Source organism: Haliotis cracherodii, unplaced genomic scaffold (assembly GCF_022045235.1).
Source record: "Haliotis cracherodii isolate W230 unplaced genomic scaffold, xgHalCrac1.p SCAF_4, whole genome shotgun sequence".
In the NCBI taxonomy this organism is placed as follows: domain Eukaryota; kingdom Metazoa; phylum Mollusca; class Gastropoda; order Lepetellida; family Haliotidae; genus Haliotis; species Haliotis cracherodii.
The window spans coordinates 52193439-52218951 of record NW_027266297.1 but is presented as its reverse complement, the minus strand read 5'-3'; the positions used below and the strand labels follow the sequence as shown (position 1 = coordinate 52218951).

The following is a 25513-nucleotide window of genomic DNA, read 5'->3' as shown; positions in this document are numbered from 1 at the left end:
CACACCTTCATCACAGATGAATTATACATTGCCTGAAACGTGAGCAGTAATACATGTTTAAACATATTCCATAAAATGTAAATTATAAAGGACACCAGTTCAAAATCTCCAAGCGTTGACGTATTGTAAGGCCACCTGGTGCCACACTATCTAACGCATAGTAAGGACACCTGGTGCCACACTATCTAGCGCATAGTAAGGACACCTGGTGCCACACTATCTAGCGCATAGTAAGGACACCTGGTGCCACACTATCTAACGCATAGTGAGGACACCTGGTGCCACACTATCTAGCGCATAGTAAGGACACCTGGTGCCACACTATCTAGCGCATAGTAAGGACACCTGGTGCAGAATCTGCAAGGGTTGATGTATGTTAAGGACACCTACTATAGAATCTGCAATGGTTTATGTATGATAAAGACAACTGGTACAGAATATGGAAGGGTTGGCGTATAGTAAGGCCATCTGGTACAGAATATGGAAGGGTTGGCTTATAGTTAGGCCACCTGGTACAGCATAATGAAGGTTTGGCGCATAGTAAGGCCACCCAGTACAGGATATGGAAGGGTTGCCGTATAGTAAGGCCACCTGGTGCAGGATAATGAAGGCTTGACGTATAGTAAGGCCACCTGGTACAGGATTATGAAGGCTTGACGTATTGTAAGGCCTCCTGGTACAGAATATGGAAGGGTTGGCGTATAGTAAGGCCAACTTGTACAGAATATGGAAGGGTTGGCGTATTGTAAGGCCACCTGGTACAGGATATGGCAGGGTTGACGTATAGTAAGGCCACCTGGTACAGAATATGGAAGGGTTGACGTATTGAAAGGCCACCTGGTACAGGATATGGAAGGGTTGGCGTATAGTAAGGCCTCCTGGTACAGAATATGGAAGGGTTGACGTATAGTAAGGCCTCCTGGTACAGAATATGGAAGGGTTGACGTATAGTAAGGCCTCCTGGTACAGAATATGGAAGGGTTGACGTATAGTAAGGCCTCCTGGTACAGAATATGGAAGGGTTGGGGTATAGTAAGGCCTCCTGGTACAGAATATGGAAGGGTTGACGTATAGTAAGGCCACCTGGTACAGAATATGGAAGGGTTGACGTATAGTAAGGCCTCCTGGTACAGAATATGGAAGGGTTGACGTATAGTAAGGCCACCTGGTACATGATATGGAAGGGTTGACGTATTGTAAGGCCTCCTGGTACAGAATATGGAAGGGTTGACGTATAGTAAGGCCTCCTGGTACAGAATATGGAAGGGTTGACGTATTGTAAGGCCACCTGGTACAGGATATGGAAGGGTTGACGTATAGTAAGGCCTCCTGGTACAGAATATGGAAGGGTTGACGTATAGTAAGGCCTCCTGGTACATGATATGGAAGGGTTGACGTATAGTAAGGCATCCTGGTACAGAATATGGAAGGGTTGACGTATAGTAAGGCCTCCTGGTACAGAATATGGAAGGGTTGGGGTATAGTAAGGCCTCCTGGTACAGAATATGGAAGGGTTGACGTATAGTAAGGCCACCTGGTACAGGATATGGAAGGGCTGACGTATAGTAAGGCCTCCTGGTACAGGATATGGAAGGGCTGACGTATAGTAAGGCCACCTGGTACAGGATATGGAAGGGTTGACGTATAGTAAGGCCACCTGGTACAGGATATGGAAGGGTTGACGTATTGTAAGGCCGCCCGGTTCAGAATCTACAAGGGCGGTTACCGTGACGCCTTGCCCCTTCTGCTAGGAGACATTAAGCATCGCTCGGTTCTCGATTGAGGCAGATCACCAACAAAGTAGCCGCCTCAGTAGTTACATGCTAAACTGCGTCTGCAGTACGTCAGTCCCAGATGTACTTATAGCTTTGTCAATGGTGCATGCATATTCGATGCCCAATTTATGTATTTGCTCAAGTTTCTGTCGAGGAAGATTTCCGCCTAACATCACATTGGCTCCCTAGAAATATGTTTAGACATCCACTAAAGGTACAAAGGGTATGATTCATTCTATTTACCACAGAAAAAGCCGTTTCCTTCTAATAATCTTTAAAATCAGAAGTCAGGTGCACACGAGATCTCAGCGTGGGCATAGCCGCCGCCATCTTGATTGATCGTCGGCATGGCGACACCACGCTGAGTGAGCATTGCTTCTTTGTTTGTCGACTTCAGCATGAGATTTGGAAATAAAATTTCTATCCTGTTTAAAGCATCATCCTTCTGTGGCGCTGTGAGTGCAAGTATGCCCATCATGGCGCCTGTTGGAAGACACGGGCTGAATGACTCGCAGACACTGCGATCTAATTTTGCGAGACAGGTCATGCAGAGACTCCTTTCAACGTGGGGATCATGTCCATGCAAGATGCGACCATTTTACGGATGTGCGTCACGCAAATGTCTTTGTGTTTTCTGCGATTCTTGGGGAATTATTTCAGATTTAAGAGTGTTATGATGGAAAATTTGCCGGTATTGTTTTTCGTTTAGAGATCATTTCCTGGAACAAGGACATTTAGTACATTTTGTTCAAATTAATGACATTTTGGTTCCAGGCGAGTCATCCGTGGCTGTGTGAACGTAACCACGCCGCAATATAGTCTCATAAAGGGAATCATATATAAAATGTAATCATAATTTCTTCTCTTCAAAGGAAAACGTTTTGGTCTACTACTCACTTAGGGCCTGACTGTAGTCTGCAGTATCGTTTATATATGCAACTGCCGTTTAGTTATTACAGCAATGGAAAGAGCCGCATAAAAGCGATATGGGGGGGGTCCAGAAAAAAAAGTTGAATCGCTGCAAGTTAAGACGTTAACATTTCGTCCTGGGGTTCATGTTTGGTTCAGACTTGAGTTGGACTTATTAATATATTGTGTTGGGTGGTAGTGCTAATGTGCGAGTATGTCATCCTACCCCGTGGTCGTGTGACTGTTCTCATTCACTGTGTGGCTTGACTGCAGGGCTCAATTACTGAGGATCTGCTTATGGATAATGATTGCATTGGTCTTAAAACTGTAGATATTTTTATCAAGTTGCTAAAATATTACTCTCAGCGGATGATAGATTACGGGTTTAGTGGCAGACATGTCCGTGAGCAATGACATACACTGCCGGCAGTACTAGCTTGCTGACAAACCACACCGTTTGATAAACACGACCAGCCTCCATTGTATGTTGCAGGAGTAGGGACCGGTAAAATACATAGTCTTATCCGATATTGCCTCTCTTCATACTTCGACTTAAGCAAGTTCAAACAATGATATAAAGGAAGTCGCGATATATCGAGCTAATGTAGTTTTCGTGTGTCTCTACAGTGTATATTTTTCATACTTATTCCTTATGTCGTGTATTTAGGTCATTATCTATATTATGCGAGAAAGATCTTCTCAAGATGGATTTACTGTAGTTCCATGAAACTTGGCACATGTCATCCGTAACATTGTTAGGCTGAAGGTCAATATCAATGTGAAGGTCGCTCGTAAAGAATATGTAGGTGTTTCGAGTACTTCGCTTTTCCTACATACACGTGTAACGTGTGTTGCATGTAGTGGTTAACTCATTCATTGGATGTTATAGTGAATGTGGGTTTACGCCCCATTTACCACTACTTCAGCTGCGGCGGGGACGCCTGGACTGACCCCGAGTGTGAGACAACAACCGTTTGTCCACTCGGCTGTACATACAGAACTTGTCAACAGTAACGCGGTACCTGTTACGTGTAGATGCGGGTTGTTCTGTTTCCCCTTAGTGCTTGTAAATGCAGCTCATCTTCCTTTTGTTTATATCAAAGGTCACATTTACACCCAAGGTCACACTCTCAAACATCTGTTACCTATCAGTAGTAGATCCTAGTTTGTATCTCATGTAAGATATTCGCCAATTTGTCCAAATGTTATTAGATCATTTCTATTCTTTGAGGGAATCTCTCATGCGATGAATCCAATCAGCATAGTAGGCACCGGTAATCGTCTTTTGACTTTCTAAGCAATCAACAAGGATCACACCCTTTGCACCCCAGAATACAGTGGCCATAACTTTCTTCACTGATCTTGAAGACTTGATATATTTTTGGTGCCGGAGAAGTGGAATGGTGCCATTCTATGGATTGACGTTTTGACTCGGGATCATAGTGGTAGAGCCATGTTTCATCACCCGTTACTAATCTCTTTTGAATTTGACTACATCCTCCTCAATTAGCTCTAAACTTTCCCTGGCAATGTTAGATCTTTTTTCCTCAAGATCAGAATTAAGTAACGTTTGCACCCAAAGAGCATATAACTTATTCACCTGTAAATGTTCACGAATGACAGTTTCAATGGATCAATGGCTTAGACCTGTGTCTTCCTCAATTCAGCTATGGTAACACGTCTATTTGACAGTGTAAGTTTTTCTATCTCCTTGTTTGAGGGACGTCCAGACCTCGGGTCCTCATCAATGCTTGATCTACCAGGCTTAAACAAAGCTGGCCAACGTTTAACAGTGGAATAGATAGGGCACTTATCCCCATACTCTTGTGACATGGTCATGGATTTATTGGGGAGTACTTTTTTCTAAAGTATAAAAAATTGATGACTGCTCGGTACCCGTTCTTTTCCGTTTCTGTGTCCATTTGGACCCCTATAACGTTCAACTGTCTCTCACTAATATACAAACGGCCTCAACAGACCAAATACACTTGCAATGAACTACTGAAACGATGTAGTACATTGACTAGTTCACTTTGCTATGGCCCATAGTTGACAGTTAGTCAGGCTTAGAACTTTTTACCAGCCCTCGTACATCACAGTCGGACAACACTCGGAACAAATAAGGGTCTATTCCGAGCAAAGTACATTAATTTCCATAAGGGACAAAGGTGATCGTAATGCTAAGATGTGTGTTCGTGTTTTTACTACATTCAAGTCGTGTACACACGCTCTAAAGACATCCGCAGGCTTTGTGAACGTGCGCCCAACCCGGCAGCTAGGCAGCAGTAACTGTGTCTCAACAACCCATCTCTCGATCAATCCAGTAATCGCTGTAATTCCACTATTCCTTTCACTGGGTTAAATGATCCGTGCCAGATTAGTAATCCATCAGATGAATATTTACAAGTTGTATTATTTATTTGATAGATTTTTTCTCAAGGTGCTACATTATTGATGTGTTTTACACAAACACTGCGTAATGTACCAGGAATCAATTCATTCCTAACGCTATAAAATTTAATTTTTAATTTGGTATTTGTTTCATCATCAAAGCCTTAGCTTAGTCCAGTGCAGGCCCAACGGGCTAGCGGTGATAGTGAACATGGCGAACGTAGTTTTAACAAGGGAGAGATATTTCCCCAATGTATTGTAACACCAAGAATAATGCAAAAGCTATAGATTCCATGAAAAACTCTTGAAAGGAAACATGGTAATAAAACGCAACGAGTATCGCAGGTAATGGCAGAGAATGAGTCATTTACACTGCCAAGCATGTCAAAGACCGCTTAAACGATCGATCTCAACTGCCTATTGCATAATGATATAGAGGAGAGCGTTTTCATCATAACAGCACAAAATCCTGAAACTCCACGCCAAGTGCCTCTATGAACTATCATATTATATTACTCTGAAATCACGAAAACTGTTGCCCGATCAAAGGCGTGGAAAACAATCATATTGTCGGATGAGTGTAATAGGGCCATTGCTCCAGGCAAGAGGGATTCAATCGGTATACAATTCAACTGCTAAATATATGCGACTTTTTTATACTATCGATATCAAAGAACAGCAAATGCTAGCTTTTTTAACGTGATAATGTTTCATCGAGTGTTGTGTTGGCGTGCAACCTTAATCCCAGCGATAATTCTTACGCAATGTAGCAGACAATAAAACTAATTTGCAATATTTTCTCCTTTGATAGAGCCGTGTAATAGCATTTAAAGACCGACAACAAGTTTGGATTGAAGCATCAGTTATTAATGTCTACATGATAGGACCCCATAAACAGAGGAAATATTCCCCGTGTTCCATGTTGCTGCAGAACGGGTCACCGGGGAGACGTTAATCCCGACCTCCAGGTCACCATCCTCTTTTGATGTTCTCATCCCTCCCAGGAAACAGCTTTTGGTCAGGCGTATTAGCTTATTACGCAACGTTACGCCTATTAGCTGGGAGAGTTGCCCAAGTGGGTATTGTTGGGAGAATATACTTCTCCAGTATTACATAAATACTTCTGCAATGACAGCAGTTAACAGCAATGATTGTAACAGTAAATGGATTCTCCAAGATATGAAAGAATTATCCCAGAAGAAGTCTGAAAGTCGGGTGTATTACTGCAACTCCAACGCACTACTTCTGGTGTGAGTACTTGTACAATAAGGCTCAGAGCTGGAACAGAGCAGAAGACACATGGACTTTCTTTACTAGTATGACATGTTTCATGTTTTGACAACTCCTACAGAAATGTCAAAGCGCAGATACCGCCTTCCCAAAGACTACCTGAGCGGTAGGGAAGACGTGTTTCAGTATCAATCAGTGAATCGCGATCCCTTAATAACTGGATTTTAAATACTAGTAACTCTTCATAAATTCCAATTTCTCCTTGAAACAAAGACAAATATATGACCACGGTCAGGCCAAATGTGAAACATCAATTGTCAGAACATAGGAACGGAACGAGGGGAATGAGGCATGTGTTTTTATCAAATACCAGGAATTGCACCAGCTTACCATGTGCTGTTTTATACTCTTTACTCATACAAGGCCTTTCTGTTTCCGGGGATGTGTTCCACAGATATCGCAGACCTGATGTGGCGTGTGAATAGTCCCTCATGAACGACGGGTGAAATCCCATCACCAGCCAAACCGGTGAATACTGAAATGCTCAAAGTGACCTCAATAATTGCCTGGTACTAGTCTCAGCTGTAACAAAATAATAGGTTACCTGAATTAATATGACCTGGGTCGGGTTTCTGAACAAGAATGTCATCATATATTGAGATAATAAATACATTTGCATCTTGTTGTAGAAACCAGTTATAGTAGAAACATATCTAGAGACAGGTAGCGTCGTTTCGCCAGCTAACATGGTCAGAATAAAGGTGTTCAGGAGAAAAGATTTTGTTGGTATACGTAGAATCAATCTTTACTCAATGGATTAATGCCCATTTGTTACCGCATACCGAATTCGTTGTCATCTGTACGTGAAGATGGTATGCTTGTGTCTAAATCGTTATATAAACTGACGGCCAGAAAGATAGATGCATGAAGTAAAATGTATTGAAAAGATATTAAAAAAACTCAACGAAATTAACATTTAACACGACAGCCATACAGCATCCGATATTGGGATGGCAGTTGTACAAATTGAGGTTGGGGTAGCAAAAACAAGCTTTCAACATCATGGACAAAGGGCACACACAAGTAAGATTGCTCAAGTTCAATGACACGTCACATTAATAGCGTGTATGACCACTCCCTGCTACAAGACACGCAAAAACTCTCCGGCGCACAGAAAAAGTCAGTGGACGTCAAGTGGAATACGTCGCCATTCTTCTTGGAGGGCCTGGATCAGTTCTTGTCGATAATGGAGGATGTGGTCGCTGTTGAACACGACTATCCATGATATCCCAGGGGAGCGAGCGTTGTTGGCTGCGAGGAGGTTCAGTGCGAATCGAGCTGTATAGGGTCGTACATGCTGATAAAGGATACCAACGTGTCAGCTCTAGAAATGGTAGAACAATTGCACGAAGAATGTCATCCTTGGAACGCCGAGCTGTCATATTTTCGTTAAAGATGACCTGTGGTGTTCTCTCCTGTCCACAAATTCTTCCCCATGCCACAACACCCCCTCCACCATACGACCCGACCTCCTGAACGCAACATACCGCCGTTCGTTCTGCCCTTCGGCGGTAAACACGTGCACGCTGTCTTCCATAATCTCTGAACAGACAGAACCGGCTTTGATCAGTGAACACGACGCTCTGCCGGTCACGTCGCTGCCAACGAAGTACAGTCTGGGCCCATCTCAATCTCTGACGACGATGTTTTGCTGTCAATAACTGTCCTCTGTCGACTGATCGTATGCCCTGAGGCATTCGTCGCTAATGACGTCAGTGTCAGGAATCTATTTCGGAAATGCAAAGTAGGCAAGTACAGATTTTCATTGGGTGTAGTTACCCTGGGTCTCCCTTTTCTTGGCATGTCTTATGTCTGCCCGGTCTGACTGTAACGTTGCATCAGGTTAGTTACAGCAACACTGACCAAACGGCATGCGTGATTCCAATCTGTATTATACCCTAGGCCCGCTCGCGTTGTTATGGTGTCAGTCATGGGATTTCTGTGGTGGTGGTGTCGTATCAGTGCGCATGTCCGACATGGTGTCCGTTTTGTTTACATACTCTTATTGTACGTGTAATTTCGTCTGCCCAAGCGGCACTTGTTTTTCACTTTTTCGCATTTTCTACATTAAAATGTGCCGTGGACGTGCATCACTTTCTGCATGATTGTTATGTTTGGACGACTTGTTATGCATTGATTTAGTTTGAACTTGTCTTTTTCAATTTCATTTTTAAAGTGGTAAAGTTTCTTTTGGCAGTCAGTTTATTACCCTTAAGATTAGGGTGATAGTGTTTCATAACTTTTCTATGTGTGCACATGTTTATCAATTCTCAATGCTTATTGGTCCATTTAGCGATTCTCAATGTTGATTGGTCTTTTGCCCTGCAGTTTATGTAGAATAACCTATTGGAAACTCGGAATTATGGAGTATCTGTCCGAAGGCTCGGAACTTAAACCATTTCTTCACGAGGGCCAGCTACTTTGTAATTCCTCGTAGCTCGATGATTATGCTCTAAGTTTATATTGCAGATGCACGTCGTACAGCGCCGCTATGTGAGGAAGTACCGACTGTCGGACTCGGACTACGACGACCACGACGACCATGAGGAGGAGGAGGAGGATGACGGAGAGTGTCCGAGGTTCCTGACACCTTTGAAAAGAGACTGGACCGGCGTCCCTCAGATGCTGCTGGAAGACATCTTCACCCTGCTGACTCCCAAGTACCGTCACGTGGCTTCCCAAGTGTGCTACACCTGGCGCTCCACGTTCTACTCCCCCCGTGTGTGGGAGACTTTCACTTTGCTAGAGAGAACCTTGACCCGCCGTATCTTCAACCTCTACAAGGGCTACCAGCGAGACCTCTGTTGTAGGAAAACCCAGGTGTGCCTGTTAAAGGTGGGTGCACACTTCAAGAAGATCATCATAACGCCGATTGACAACTTCTTCAGTTTGTATGAGTTTCTCAGAGTACTGAACTGCTTCTTTGAGTTTTATGAAGAGTTTCCGATGCCCAAACTGCATACTTTCTTGTTCACGTTCTCGTGCGAGAGCCGCGGCATTGCCGGTGTGAGGATCCACGGAACTGGTGGTAAAATCCTAGATATCCTCAAGCTGACGCTGAGAAACATCCGCACTCTGAAGTCACTGAGGCTGAACCAACTCCTCCTGGACGAGTGCGAGGTTCCAGGCCTCATTGAGTCCATGATAGGCAGCTGCCAGGAGACCATGCGGACACTTGAACTCCTCAACCTGTCCAAGGTCCCAGTTCCACTGCCAGAACTAGCCAGGTTCTCCAACCTGTTCCGCCTGACTGTCAGCCCCCAGCACCTGGACGAGGAGATGCTGCTGCTGCTGGGCGGGATGGGGCTGGTGTATCTACACATACTGCAGGACCCCTATACATGCGACTGTGAGGCAGTGTCGTTCGAAGCATGGAAGCTCTTGAAGGAGATTGCTCCACAACTGAGAGTCATTTTGGAGATACAAGGCTTCACAAAGAAAGATCTCTTGTTCCAACCAAGAGCTCCTGTTGTGGAAGTACGGTTTTCTACGCCTTATTCGAAGATGACAGCCGACATCGCCAGTACTGTCGTAGAGCACTACAGTAAGACTCTGGAATTGTTGGTACAGAAGCACCTTCCTAGAATTCAAGGCCGTAGGTCTTTCCACGACCGAGGTGACTCCCACTTCCTGTTTATTGTGCAGCACTGCCATCGTCTGCATTCACTTGTGATTCGGGAAAGGCTGTCTAATGCCTCACTCATTTTACTGGCAAACAGAAGCAAGAATCTTAAGTCGCTGGTTGTTCGCCAGAATGCCCTCCTCAAGAAATGCGACTGGCCCAAGTCTCCAGACTGGTCAACAGAATTTCACAGACACCTGAAGAAGACAGCAAGGTCGTATGGAGATTCCAAAATAGAAGTAGCCAAAGTGATGGGTCATTTATGGAGGCCATTGAGAGATGACGAGTTCATGAGATTGTATTCCCGATAACGGATTGCTATGTTTCTTCTGACAGTGTACTCCGGGGCAGGGTGTGTGGTATTGTTTGCCCTGAACAAAAGGTCGTGACTTGCCAAGCTGGGCACATGTATGTACAGTACACAATGTTCAATGTCTCTCGAGTTTGTCACTTTGAATGCACTTTTGAAAACCATCGAGGGATATGTGTGATTTGACGGACAATAGCATTGTAAGCAATGTTGAATAGCCTATGAACCATTGTGTGTCTGGTGGGGATGTTACTGGAAGGAAAGAAAGATGACGACTGCATGTCCATATGTTCTTATTCTAAATGAAATTAGACTTTTTGTAATGTTTACATATGTAACATTTTTTAAATTATATTTTGCGTTGAGCTATATGCTTTCAATATTGCTTTTCAGTGGGTTAATCCGTTATTTTTATTTGTTCACCTAGCTGAAACTAAGTGAGCATATATGCGTCGTCTGCCGTAAAACAACAATGTCTTCAGACCACTATGATGACGCTGAACCTTCTCGTTATTGTCCCCACCAATGTCACCACATGCTTGATGACGCCCCGATTTCTTCTCATGATTCTGATCCGATTTCCAACATGGCCACAACAACAATCATATTGATAAACCTATTTAAGGCCATAATTCAGTCGTTTTTATTCAAAAGATAATGAACTTTTTCTACACGTGTAGTCGGCAGCGGCGCTCAACACGTTTTATTTGTGCAATATATTTTTACATTTAATTCTCTCAAAATGCATTGCTCTGTAAATATGTCTCCAGAAACCACGACACTCAGTTCCAAGTATAATCCTATCTGTTATAAATTTGGTAGATGTGGCGTTCATCACATATGTTACGGGTTTTGCGATATTATAATTTTGACATTGTTTAGATCTCTGCCATAAAATTCTCTCAAAATTCACTTTTTGCTCGTGTGTCTCGTCTTATAATGACAATATATGTTTTATCAATTTGTCTCCACGAGGTTGAATTGTTATAAAATATGAGTTACATTTGAATGTAATTTACATGTTGTAGATTAACAAGGAGTTTCTAAATGTAGTTACTTGTTTGATATATTTGAATTCGTTCTCATTTTTATGCATAAGATATTTGGCCACCACACAGTAAAGTAGACCTGTACATTGATTGCTGCGGGTGGATTATTTACAAACTAGTGGTTTATGTTCAATTTTATATTCAAGCAATAAAACACTTCTTTGTTACTGTAGGACGCATGTACATTCTGTCTATTTGAGAAAGGTAAGAAGAACTGAAGAACTATAGAAATGGAACGCGGATATGGTTTGTGTAACATTCTAAAGACTGAGAACCGATGTATGGGCGTACATCCAATGAGTGCAGTTATGAACACATAGCTTTCTGGTTCACGTCATGCTGGAACATGAGTTGAGTGAGCTCTCCTGTGTATATATTTCAATGTGTCGATGCTCGGCTCACCTTGACAAATGTGGCAAGGTTTGTGAGGTAACTGCTCACTACTGTGACGAAAATGGACAAATAATAGGCCGTCAACTCGTGATAGTGTGGCCAGTTACATATGTCTTTGGTTTTCCACAGCCTTTTCCAGTAATTTTCAATATGGCAACAAACGGAGAAACATCTTGTGTTTCCAAATTTCAGATTTTGACAATATTCCCAGAATTTGGAAACTAATTTACCTCGAAATGAGCTTCCTAATTATAGAGTTATGTGTTTTAAAAATGTTTCCAAGCTGTTTCTGTTTTTCTACGGAGAGTAAACGTCTGTGTGTATTGTACTTCTATGCATGTCTGTTTCCTGTCAAGTAGTAGACGACTATTCATGGGGCAACCCTAGAGCGGCAGGGAGTGTTAACTTACCAAACTATAAACTGAACAGCAACATAAACTATACCTCTCAGCTTTATCGTATGTTTGAGTTGCAATAGAAAATATCTTAAGTTAGCGATGACCTGTAGTGGTGCTTAGTCAGCACTGAAAGAATACTTCCACATGGTTTTTTTTGTTTTAAAACATAATTTGATTTAAAACTTTAATAAATTGAAAACTAAATCGCATAATACACAACTGTTGATGGGTATCTTAGACATCTTATCTTTGAAAATCACATTTACATGTCAAACATGGCAGGGGTCATGTTACAAATTCATTTCTTACCCCCGTCTTCAATGAATCAATTTAATATTTTTACACAACATTACACAGCCAGAGATTACTTTTTTTCAACAGTTGCAGGAATGAGTGGTGGTTAAATAGACATGCTCAAAACTAACAACAGTTCTTTCAGTTTTCAGTTACATAAAACACAAACTCGGTATACTTTCTTTTGCCTCTCAGTTAACATACGCCTACATACACAGGGCACATTTTATTGACACCCCTCCAAACATTACATAGTTGATCTGGTAGGGAAGACTTATTCTAGCATTCTCTGTATAACGATTGAGGTAACTTCATACTGTATAAATCAATAACGTGGAATATACGTTTGTGTTATTAAATGCACAAATACTGCGGCCACTGACATGATGCATGCTGTTTAAAATATCCTGGCATATGCCGAACTCAGATACTCCGAGCTGGCTGTGTTCTCCTCAATTCCACTGATCCCCTAAATGATGTTTTGACAATACATTTGTGTTATGTATATATTTGAATTGTCGCATTTTGATATGCTATTGTTTTATATGTGATTTCCAGTTTTTATTCTTTTATCCTGATACTTCGGCTGCTAAAACTAATACCGTTGTAGTTGTATTGCGCCTTTCCATGACCGATGAAACTGGTAAAAATGAAAACTTGGTGACTCGCATTTCACATTGTAAATAGAAATCAGCGACACTGTTTGTGGAGTTGTGTATGGATATTAGAGTACAGCGACTGAATGTCCAGGATCATGTGATGTATATGCACTGTCTGAAAATGATTTTAAAATAAAACTTGTGCAGCCTACTCTCACGTTTTCATGTATTCGTGTGTGTGGGTGGGAGCCTCCCTCAACTTGTTGTCAACAAATATCCAATGTGTTCTGTCTGCTCAACTCACCGACTGACCCTAGGACACCAAGAGCTGTATGTGTCCAACACTCGAGAGTCACCTGTAACTCCATGTGTCCAACTCACCGACTGACCCGAGAGTCACCTATAGCTCCATGTGTCCAACTCACCGACTGACCCAAGAGTCACCTGTAACTCCATGTGTCCAACTCACCGACTGACCCGAGAGTCACCTATAGCTCCATGTGTCCAACTCACCGACTGACCCAAGAGTCACCTGTAACTCCATGTGTCCAACTCACCGACTGACCCGAGAGTCACCTATAGCTCCATGTGTCCAACTCTCCGACTGACCCGAGAGTCACCTATAGCTCCATGTGTCCAACTCACCGACCGACCCAAGAGTCACATGTAACTCCATGTGTCCAACTCACCGACTGACCCGAGAGTCACCTATAGCTCCATGTGTCCAACTCTCCGACTGACCCGAGAGTCACCTATAGCTCCATGTGTCCAACTCACCGACTGACCCGAGAGTCACCTATAGCTCCATGTGTCCAACTCACCGACTGACTCGAGAGTCACCTGTAGCTCCATGTGTCCAACTCACCGACTGACCCGAGAGTCACCTATAGCTCCATGTGTCCAACTCACCGACTGATCCTAGAGTCACATGTAGCTCCATGTGTCCAACTCACCGACTGACCCGAGAGTCACCTGTAGCTCCATGTGTCCAACTCACTGACTGACCCGAGAGTCATCTATAGCTCCATGTGTCCAACTCTCCGACTGACCCTTGTCACCTATAGCTTCGTGTATCTTGTCTGCTCGACTCACCGACTGATCCTAGTCACATGTAGCCTCATGTGTCCAACTCACCGACTGACCCGAGAGTCACCTATAGCTCCATGTGTCCAACTCTCCGACTGACCCGAGAGTCACCTGTAGCTCCATGTGTCCAACTCACCGACTGACCCGAGAGTCACCTGTAGCTCCATGTGTCCAACTCACCGACTGACTCGAGAGTCACCTGTAACTCCATGTGTCCAACTCACCGACTGACCCGAGAGTCACCTGTAGCTCCATGTGTCCAACTCACCGACTGACTCGAGAGTCACATGTAACTCCATGTGTCCAACTCACCGACTGACCCTTGTCACCTATAGCTCCATGTGTCCAACTCACCGACTGACCCGAGAGTCACCTATAGCTCCATGTGTCCACCTCACCGACTAACCCGAGAGTCACCTAGAGCTCCATGTGTCCAACTCACCGACTGACCCGAGAGTCACCTACAGCTCCATGTGTCCAACTCACCGACTGACCCGAGAGTCACCTATAGCTCCATGTGTCCAACTCTCCGACTGACCCGAGAGTCACCTGTAGCTCCATGTGTCCAACTCACCGACTGACCCGAGAGTCACCTACAGTTTAGTCGTTTGTCCCGGAATCCTCATGGCGCAAAATGATACACAAGCAAGTGTTCCCGGCTCGGTGTTTATAGCATAGATCCATACCTTGGACAAACTATTTCCTTGATTATAAATGCCGCGTTTCCTGGGGAAAACCACCTTTATATCAATGATTAACGGTAAGTGTGCTCGTTAATGCTGACCATGCAATTATCACTTATGTCACGATAACTGGTCGGGTCGAATCAATAGTTTGGTTGTAAAAGATTCCAAGTTTCCGCTTCTTGAAATAGATACGGCAGTCCCCTAGAGTTTGGATGGACAACAACAGGAACATTCTGTAGTGTGATCAAATCGTTCCAGATTGAATTTGAACAACTAACTCTTTTGACCACGTTAGGTTTATTAAAACCAGGATGAATACCCTCGTCTGTTCCTGTCAGTTGACCTTGCCCTTCTCCTTGTAACGTTATTTTAAGTTTCATTTACATGTCACAACACATGCCGTGTGGGGAGTCTCACTGAGAAGACTATTTCCTGTTGGCTTCTGTCAATCTCAGAGTTTCCTGGAACCTGGTGCCGACCAACATTACTTGCAGGGTATACTCGAGCTGCTCTGTGCTGCTAGACGGCTGCTGGGCACAATAGTAACATGTTACCTTATCCTTTTCCAGTCAGATTTGGGCATATGCAAACGGCTGTACGGAAATGTGAGAATGGTTTATAAGTTGTGAATATCAGTTTTCTTCAAATGTAAAGGTTTCAAAAGCAGATGAGTGACATTGTGACATTTGTACCTACCATGCCATGCATAAGGGACCGAAGGTGTTTGGCGGAAGAAAGAGCCTGAATTTCTTTTAAGAAATATACATCTTGCAACAATATAATTTTGTCGCTGGTAATTTCTAAAAAAATTCGGAAGAATGATTATATATCAAGTATTTTCGGTCATAATTTATTGTTTTAGATAAAACCCCAGGCTCACAGAATATCAAATGGTCGGTCCCTAAGAAAACTGAAGTAGCGATCCCTAGTCATAGTTACACAAATACATCATAGTGAGTGAGTATTGTTTTACTTCGCAGTCAGCGCTATTTCAACTACAGTGTACATCAAGACGGCCGGTAAATAATCGAGTGTGAGCAGGCACACCGATCTGTGTGAGAGGATATACCGTCACCCGAAGCTATGAGCCAGTAATACCACTGGACCACCAAGGGTCGGCACATTGGGGTCAAGTTGTTATCCAAAATGAATCTTCGGCGCGACGAACGAACGCTGTAAACGCAGTTGTACTTGCCTTGCGATCGCTTCTACCCACATTACGCAGCAAAACAAACCAACAGGTATAAGGACCACCAAGATTCCTTATAGATGCAGGTCCAACATTACCTTGACGTTTGAAATCTCGTGCTAAATATGTTCTGTCATTGTATTGTTACAAATATATGATTCACGGATCTTAAAACCTCCCTCGAGACTACATTAGTGGCAGGTGACACACCGCGACACCAGTTTAAGTATCGTTGATCTAGGGTAGAGGGAGATTAAGTATTGAACAAACAGTCTAACCAAGTAGGCATGGAAAACACAAACAATACCCAATTTGTCAACATTTGAGGTAGAGTATCCGGGTTGATTACAACACCTGTGTGTTTGTGCCCGTCAATCATGCAGTCACACAGCTTACTTTAACACCAATGTAAGTGCTCGTTAAATGTTTGTGGAGTATTTGAATGATTGGTTGATGTGTACAATGGCGTCTAGGGGATTACACCGCGGACCTGAGTCAGGGCGACCACCTGGGCCAGAACTAGGACCACCAATCAGATTCACAAATATCACCTTCTCGAATTTACTTTAGTAAAGTTGTATAATAAAACGTAGCCATTAATACTGAATGGTATATCAATATAGAGGCTACTTGTATAAATTGCCTGCGTGTTGTGTAACAGTAGATGGTGTCCAGTCACCAGGAGGCAGCTTTCGCGGACGCCAGAGAAAAGATTTGCAGTTTATTCTGGCAGCAGGGAGTGTGTGTGAGAGATGAGCTTGTTATTGATTGATGCCTTTGTCTCAGTTGCAGCAGCCCGCTACACCGTCTCGCCGTGTTTACCTGACTAGGTGAGGCAATTAATACCGAGCAGCACACGATTAATTGTCATTGATTAGATGTTATCAAATTAATAACGTACGTGACCTTATGCTGACACGTGGTGTGCACGTGCATGTCAATTTCAATGATGCATTTCCTGCTTGACGAGGTATGTGCGCAACTCCAATTTCAGCTAAACAGTCATATTTCAAAGCTATTACATCACAATTGGCGAATGCTCCTGTCTGGTCTGACCGATCTACAACGTTTATCAGGCACATTAACTCCGCATCCAAGAAAACCTAGTGCGGTACATAATAGTAGCCTGATGTAGTTCCTAGTAGTAGTCTGATGTAGTTCCTAGTAGTAGTCTGATGTAGTTCATAGTAGTAGCATGATGTAGTTCCTAGTAGTAGCTTGATGTAGTTCCTAGTAGTAGCCTGATGTAGTTCCTAGTAGTAGCCTGATGTAGTTCCTAATAGTAGCCTGATGTTTGTTTGTTTGTTGTTTAACTCCGGACTCGGCAATATTCCAGCTATATAGCGGCGGTCTGTAAATAATCGATTTTAGACCAAACAATCCAAAGGTTGAAATCATGAGCATCGATCCACGCAATTGGAATACGATGACAAGCATCAACCAAGTCAGCGAGCCTAACCACCCGATCCCGTTAGTCGCCTCTTATGACAAGCATGGGTCGCTGAAGACCAATTATAACCTGGATCTTCACGGGACTGTAGTAGCCCAATGTAGATCATAGGAGTAGCCTGGAGTAGTCAATAGTAGTAGCCAGATGTAGTTCGTAGGAGTAGCCAGACGTAGTTCATAGTAGTAGCCTGATGTAGTAGATAGTATTAGTCTGCTGTAGTTCATAGTAGTAGCCTGATGTAGTAGATAGTATTAGTCTGCTGTAGTTCATAGTAGTAGCCTGATGTAGTCCATAGTATTGGTCTGTTGTAGTTCATAGTAGTAGCCTGATGTAGTCCATAGTATAAGACTGCTGTAGTTCATAGTAGTAGCCTGATGTAGTCCATAGTATAAGTCTGCTGTAGTTCATAGTAGTAGTCTGATGTAGTCCATAGTATTAGTCTGCTGTAGTTCATAGTAGTAGCCTGATGTAGTCCATAGTATTAGTCTGGTGTAGTTCCTAGTAGTAGCCTGATGTAGTAGATAGTATTAGTCTGCTGTAGTTCCTAGAAGTAGCCTGATGTAGTAGATAGTATTAGTCTGCTGTAGTTCATAGTAGTAGCCTGATGTAGTAGATAGTATTAGTCTGCTGTAGTTCATAGTAGTAGCATGATGTAGTCCATAGTATTAGTCTGTTGTAGTTCATAGTAGTAGCATGATGTAGTAAATAGTATTAGTCTGCTGTAATTCATAGTAGTAGCCTGATGTAGTCCATAGTATTAGTCTGGTGTAGTTCATAGTAGTAGTCTGATGTAGTCCATAGTATAAGTCTGGTGTAGTTCATAGTAGTAGCCTGATGTAGTCCATAGTGTTAGTCTGGTGTAGTTCATAGTAGTAGCCTGATGTAGTCCATAGTATTAGTCTGCTGTAGTTCACAGTAGTACCTAGATGTAGATCATAATAGTTCAAGAGAGTCCACAGTACCGACACGAAAGAGTCCACAGTACCGACACGAGAGAGTCCACAGTACTAACACAAGAGAGTCCACACTACCAACACAAGAGAGTCCACAGTACCGACATGAGAGAGTCCATAGCACCAACACGAGAGAGTCCACACTACTTACACAAGAGAGTCCACACTACCAACACAAGAGAGTCCACACTACCAACACAAGAGAGTCCATAGTACCGACACAAGAGAGTCCACAGTACCGACACAAGAGAGTCCTCTTTACCAACACGAGAGAGCCCACACTACCAACACAAGAGAGTCCACACTACCAACACAAGAGAGTCCACACTACCAACACAAGAGTGAGTGAGTGAGTGAGTTGGGTTAAACGCCGCTTTTAACAATATTCCAGTTATATCGCGGCGTGTCAGCTTAATGTGGGAGGAAAGCCCGAAGTGATGCAGATCTCAGACGTTTACCACTTCGGTGAAACCCACGAGCACGGATATGGTGCTGACAAACCTAGAAACATAATCGGGGCGTACCAGGATTCGAACCCACAATCATAGGTTTCTGGCGTGCCCAAGAGACGCAACTCTGCACAGCGAATCGCGGCGCCTTAGACAACTGGGCCACCCGTGCCCCCACCAACACAAGAGAGTCCACAGTACCAACACAAGAGAGTCCACAGTACCAACACAAGAGAGTCCACAGTACCAACACAAGAAAGTCCACAGTACCGACACGAGAGAGTTACAGTACCGACACGAGAGAGTACACAGTGATCTGTACAACTATAGGTTACAACATCATCCGTACAACTATAGGTTACACAGTGATCTGTACAACTATAGGTTACAACATCATCCGTACAACTATAGGTCACACAATGATCTGTACAACTATAGGTCACAACATCATCCGTACAACTATAGGTTACACAGTGATCTGTACAACTATAGGTTACAACATCATCCGTACAACTATAGGTTACACAGTGATCTGTACAACTATAGGTTACACAGTGATCTGTACAACTATAGGTTACAACATCATCTGTACAACTATAGGTTACACAGTGATCTGTACAACTATAGGTTACAACATCATCCGTACAACTATAGGTTACACGGTGATCTGTACAACTATAGGTTACAACATCATCCGTACAACTATAGGTTACAAAGTGATCTGTACAACTACAGGTTACAACATCATCTGTACAACTATAGGTTACAAAGTGATCTGTACAACTACAAGTTACAACATCATCCGTACAACTACAGGTTACAACATCATCCGTACAACTATAGGTTACAACATCATCTGTACAACTATAGGTTACAAAGTGATCTGTACAACTACAGGTTACAACATCATCTGTACAACTACAGGTTACAACATCATCCGTACAACAATAGGTTACACAGTTATCTGTACAACTATAGGTTACAACATCACCTAAACAACTTTTGGTTACACAATGATCTGTACAACTATATGTTACAACATGATCAGTACAACTATAGGTTACACAGTCATCATAGTTTACACAATGACCTGTACAACTATAGGTTACAACATCATCTGTACAAGGTTACACAATGCTCTCTACAACTTTGGGTTACACAATGAGCATTACAGCTATAGGTTACAAAATGATTTGTACCTATAGTTGTACAGGTCATTGTGTAACCTATAGTTGAACAGGTCATTGTGTAACCTATAGTTGTACTGAGCTTTGTGTAACCTATAGTTGTACAGGTCATTGTGTAACCTATAGTTGTACAGGTCATTGTGTAACCTATAGTTGTACAGGTCATTGTGTAACCTATAGTTGTACTGAGCTTTGTGTAACCTATAGTTGTACAGGTCATTGTGTAACCTATAGTTGTACAGGTCATTGTGTAACCTATAGTTGAACAGGTCATTGTGTAACCTATAGTTGTACTGAGCTTTGTGTAACCTATAGTTGTACAGGTCATTGTGTAACCTATAGTTGTACAGGTCATTGTGTAACCTATAGTTGTACAGGTCATTGTGTAACCTATAGTTGTACTGAGCTTTGTGTAACCTATAGTTGTACAGGTCATTGTGTAACCTATAGTTGTACAGGTCATTGTGTAACCTATAGTTGTACAGGTTATTGTGTAACCTATAGTTGTAGAGGTCATCGTGTAACCTATAGTTGTGCAGATCATTGTGTAACCTATAGTTGTGCAGATCATCGTGTAACCTATAGTTGTACAGATCATCGTGTAACCTATAGTTGTGCAGATCATTGTGTAACCTATAGTTGTACAGGTTATTCTGTAACCTATAGTTGTACAGGTCATTGTGTAACCTATAGTTGTACTGAGCTTTGTGTAACCTATAGTTGTACAGGTCATTGTGTAACCTATAGTTGAACAGATCATTGTGTAACCTATAGTTGTACAGGTCATTGTGTAACCTATAGTTGTACTGAGCTTTGTGTAACCTATAGTTGTACAGGTCATTGTGTAACCTATAGTTGTACAGATCATCGTGTAACCTATAGTTGTACAGGTCATTGTGTAACCTATAGTTGTACAGGTCATTGTGTAACCTATAGTTGTACTGCTCATTGTGTAACCTATAGTTGTACTGCTCATTGTGTAACCTATTGTTGTACAGATCATTGTGTAACCTATAGTTGTACAGGTCATTGTGTAACCTATAGTTGAACAGATCATTGTGTAACCTATAGTTGTACAGGTCATTGTGTAACCTATAGTTGTACTGAGCTTTGTGTAACCTATAGTTGTACAGGTCATTGTGTAACCCATAGTTGTACAGATCATCGTGTAACCTATAGTTGTACAGGTCATTGTGTAACCTATTGTTGTACAGATCATTGTGTAACCTATAGTTGTACAGGTCATTGTGTAACCTATAGTGGAACAGATCATTGTGTAACCTATAGTTGTACAGGTCATTGTGTAACCTATAGTTTTACTGCACATTGTGTAACCTATAGTTGTACTGCTCATTGTGTAACCTATTGTTGTACAGATCATTGTGTAACCAATAGCTGTACAGGTCATTGTGTAACCTATAGTTGTACAGGTCATTGTGTAACCTATAGTTGTACTGAGCTTTGTGTAACCTATAGTTGTACTGGTCATTGTGTAACCTATAGTTGTACAGATCATCGTGTAACCTATAGTTGTACTGGTCATTGTGTAACCTATAGTTGAACAGATCATTGTGTAACCTATAGTTGTACAGGTCATTGTGTAACCTATAGTTGTACAGGTCATTGTGTAACCTATAGTTGTACTGAGCTTTGTGTAACCTATAGTTGTACAGGTCATTGTGTAACCTATAGTTGTACAGATCATCGTGTAACCTATAGTTGTACAGGTCATTGTGTAACCTATAGTTGTACAGGTCATTGTGTAACCTATAGTTGTACTGAGCTTTGTGTAACCTATAGTTGTACTGAGCATTGTGTAACCTTTAGCTGTAGCGATCTTGTTGTAACCTTTAGTTGTAGCGATCATGTTGTAACCTATGTTTTTACAGATGATGTTGTATCCTATAGCTGTGCAGATTATTGTGTAACTTATAGTTGCACTGACCATTGTGTAACCTTTAGTTGTAGCGATCACGTTGTAACCTTACGTTATAGCGATATCGTTGTAACCTAAAGTTGTACAGATCATGTTGTAACCTAAAGTTGTACAGATCATGTTGTAACGTATAGTTGTACTGCTCATTGTGTAACCTTTAGTTGTAGCGATCATTTTGTAACTTTTAGCTGTACAGATCATTGTGTAACCTATAGTTGTACAGATCATTGTGTAACCTATAGTTGTACAGATCATTGTGTAACCTATAGTTGTACAGATCATTGTGTAATCTATAGTTGTACTGATCATTGTGTAATTTATAGACAGTTTCCCTGATAGACCCTGGACGGTAATCTATTCTGATTAGGCTGTATGGAATAAACCCTTGGCAGAAGACTATCCTACTAAGACTGTGTGGAATACACCCTTGGCAGAAGACTTTCCTACTTCGACTGTGTGGCATACACCCTTGGCAGAAGACTATCCTACTTAGACTGTGTGGAATACACCCTTGGCAGAAGACTATCCTACTAAGACTGTGTGGAATACACCCTTGGCAGAAGACTATCCTACTCAGACTGTCAGGAATACACCCTTGGCAGAAGACTATCTTACTAAGACAATATGGAATACACCCTTGGCAGAAGACTTTCCTACGAAGACTGTGTGAAATACACCCTTGGCAGAAGACTATCCTACTAAGACTGTGTGGAATAAACCCTTAGCAGAAGACAATCATACTAAGACTGTGTGGAATACACCCTTGGCAGAAGACTATCCTACTAAGACTGTCAGGAATACACCCTTAGCAGAAGACTATCCTACTAAGACTGTCAGGAATACACCCTTGGCAGAAGACTATCTTACTAAGACTGTGTGGAATAAACCCTTGGCAGAAGACTATCCTACTAAGACTGTGTGGAATACACCCTTGGCAGAAGACTATCCTACTAAGACTGTGTGGAATACACCCTTGGCAGAAGACTATCCTACTTAGACTGTGTTGAATACACCCTTGGCAGAAGACTATCCTACTTAGACTGTGTCGAATACACCCTTGGCAGAAGACTATCCTACTCAGACTGTGTGGAATAAACCCTTGGCAGAAGACTATCCTACTAAGACTGTGTGGAATAAACCCTTGGCAGAAGACTATCCTACTTCGACTGTGTGGAATACACCCTTGGCAGAAGACTATCCTACTAAGACTGTGTGGAATACACCCTTAGCAGAAGACTATCCTACTAAGACTGTGTGGAATAAACCCTTGGCAGACGACTATCCTACTTAGACTGTGTGGAATACGCCCTTAGCAGAAGACTATCCTACTAAGACTGTGTGGAATACACCCTTGGCAGAAGACTATCCTACTAAGACTGTGTGGAATAAACCCTTAGCAGAAGACTATCCTACTTAGACTGTGTCGAATAAACCCTTGGCAGAAGACTATCCTACTAAGAATGTGGAATAAACCCTTGGCAGAAGACTATCCTACTAAGACTGTCAGGAATACACCCTTGGCAGAAGACTATCCTACTTCGACTGTGTGGAATACACTCTTGGCAGAAGACTATCCTACTTAGACTGTGTGGAATACACCCTTGGCAGAAGACTATCCTACTTCGACTGTGTGGAATACACCCTTGGCAGAAGACTATCCTACTTAGACTGTGTGGAATAAACCCTTGGCAGAAGACTATCTTACTAAGACTGTGTGGAATAAACCCTTGGCAGAAGACCATCCAACTAAGACTGTGTGGAATAAACCCTTGGCAGAAGACGATCCTACTAAGACTGTCAGGAATACACCCTTGGCAGAAGACTATCCTACTAAGACAATATGGAATACACCCTTGGCAGAAGACTTTCCTACTAAGACTGTGTGGAATACACCCTTGGCAGAAGACTATCCTACTAAGACTGTGTGGAATAAACCCTTAGCAGAAGACAATCATACTAAGACTTTTGGGAATAAACCCTTGGCAGAAGACTATCCTACTAAGACTGTCAGGAATACACCCTTGGCAGAAGACTATCTTACTAAGACTGTCAGGAATACACCCTTGGGAGAAGACTATCTTACTAAGACTGTGTGGAATACACCCTTGGCAGAAGACTATCCTACTAAGACTGTCAGAATTACACCCTTGGCAGAAGACTATCCTACTTAGACTGTGTGGAATACACCCTTGGCAGAAGACTATCCTACTAAGACTGTCAGAATTACACCCTTGGCAGAAGACTATCCTACTCAGACTGTGTGGAATACACCCTTGGCAGAAGACTATCCTACTTAGACTGTGTGGAATACACCCTTGGCAGAAGACTATCCTACTTAGACTGTGTGGAATAAACCCTTGGCAAACGACTATCCTACTAAGACTGTGTGGAATACACCCTTAGCAGAAGACTGTCCTACTAAGACTGTGTGCAATACACCCTTAGCAGAAGACTATCCTACTAAGACTGTGTGGAATAAACCCTTGGCAGACGACTATCCTACTTAGACTGTGTGGAATACGCCCTTAGCAGAAGACTATCCTACTAAGACTGTGTGGAATACACCCTTGGCAGAAGACTATCCTACTTCGACTGTGTGGAATAAATCCTTGGCAGAAGACTATCCTCTTAGACTGTGTGGAATACACCCTTAGCAGAAGACTATCTTACTAAGACTGTGTGGAATACACCCTGGGCAGTTTTATCTATCATACAAAGACAATATGGAATAAACTCTTGGCAGTAGGCTATCCTACTAATAATGTATGGAATGAACCCTGGGCGGTAGACTATCCTACTAAGACAGTATGGAATACAAACGGGACAATAGACGATCCTACTAAGACAGTATGGAATAAAAACGGGACAGTAGACTATCCTACTAAGACGGTAACGTGAAACCTTGGGCAGCAGACTATCCTACAAAGACGATACAGTATAAACCCTGGACAGCAGACTATCTCACCTAGACGGTATGGTAGTACACAATCGCGCTAACAACAGTTAACGAGGGTTTGGACCGCATTGCCACTGTCACGCGCATAATATTCGACTCTGTCACTTCAGACATGTATCGCCTGAAACACTAAACACCGACCTTAAGAAAGCAGGGCATTTACCAACTACCAGTGCAGCACTGTAGGAATCAGCACATGACACTACAGTACCTAGACTTGTATCTACGTATATCAGAATTCGGATTACATTTTATTTTGCCCCATGCGTAACTAAATGTTTAATCCCGGGGCCATGAATTGTTTGCAGTAGAATGCCCTGAACTAATATGTGTGTTAAATCTGTTCCAGGGATATACATGGGTTCATTCACATATGAAGTGCATACGCGTTCAACGCTAGACGCCACACTTCTTCCACAGTGCATCAAAACTGGCCAGAAGTTCTCAGTCACCGAACTTCACTGAGATCAACGTATAAGAACAATCACGGTCACGCAGGTTAGTCAGTCGTGATCGGTTAACCAATCATGATTCAGCCTGTGCCGTATTCCTCTACTGTTCCACTAGTGGTGGTAATCAGCATTTTATGTC

At 42.5% G+C, this 25513-nt stretch overlaps 1 protein-coding gene across 1 annotated transcript in view; it reads left to right on the top strand.

The window, feature by feature from the left end:
* LOC139479888 (uncharacterized) overlaps nucleotides 1–13241 on the top strand; it is a 29139-nt gene extending 15898 nt beyond the window's left edge. Inside the window, exon 2 of the mRNA XM_071262808.1 lies at nucleotides 8835–13241. Coding sequence (XP_071118909.1) covers nucleotides 8835–10298 — 1464 coding nt within the window. The 3' untranslated portion in view covers nucleotides 10299–13241. The remainder of the gene's footprint in view (nucleotides 1–8834) is intronic.
* Nucleotides 13242–25513: the final 12272 nt, after the last annotated feature.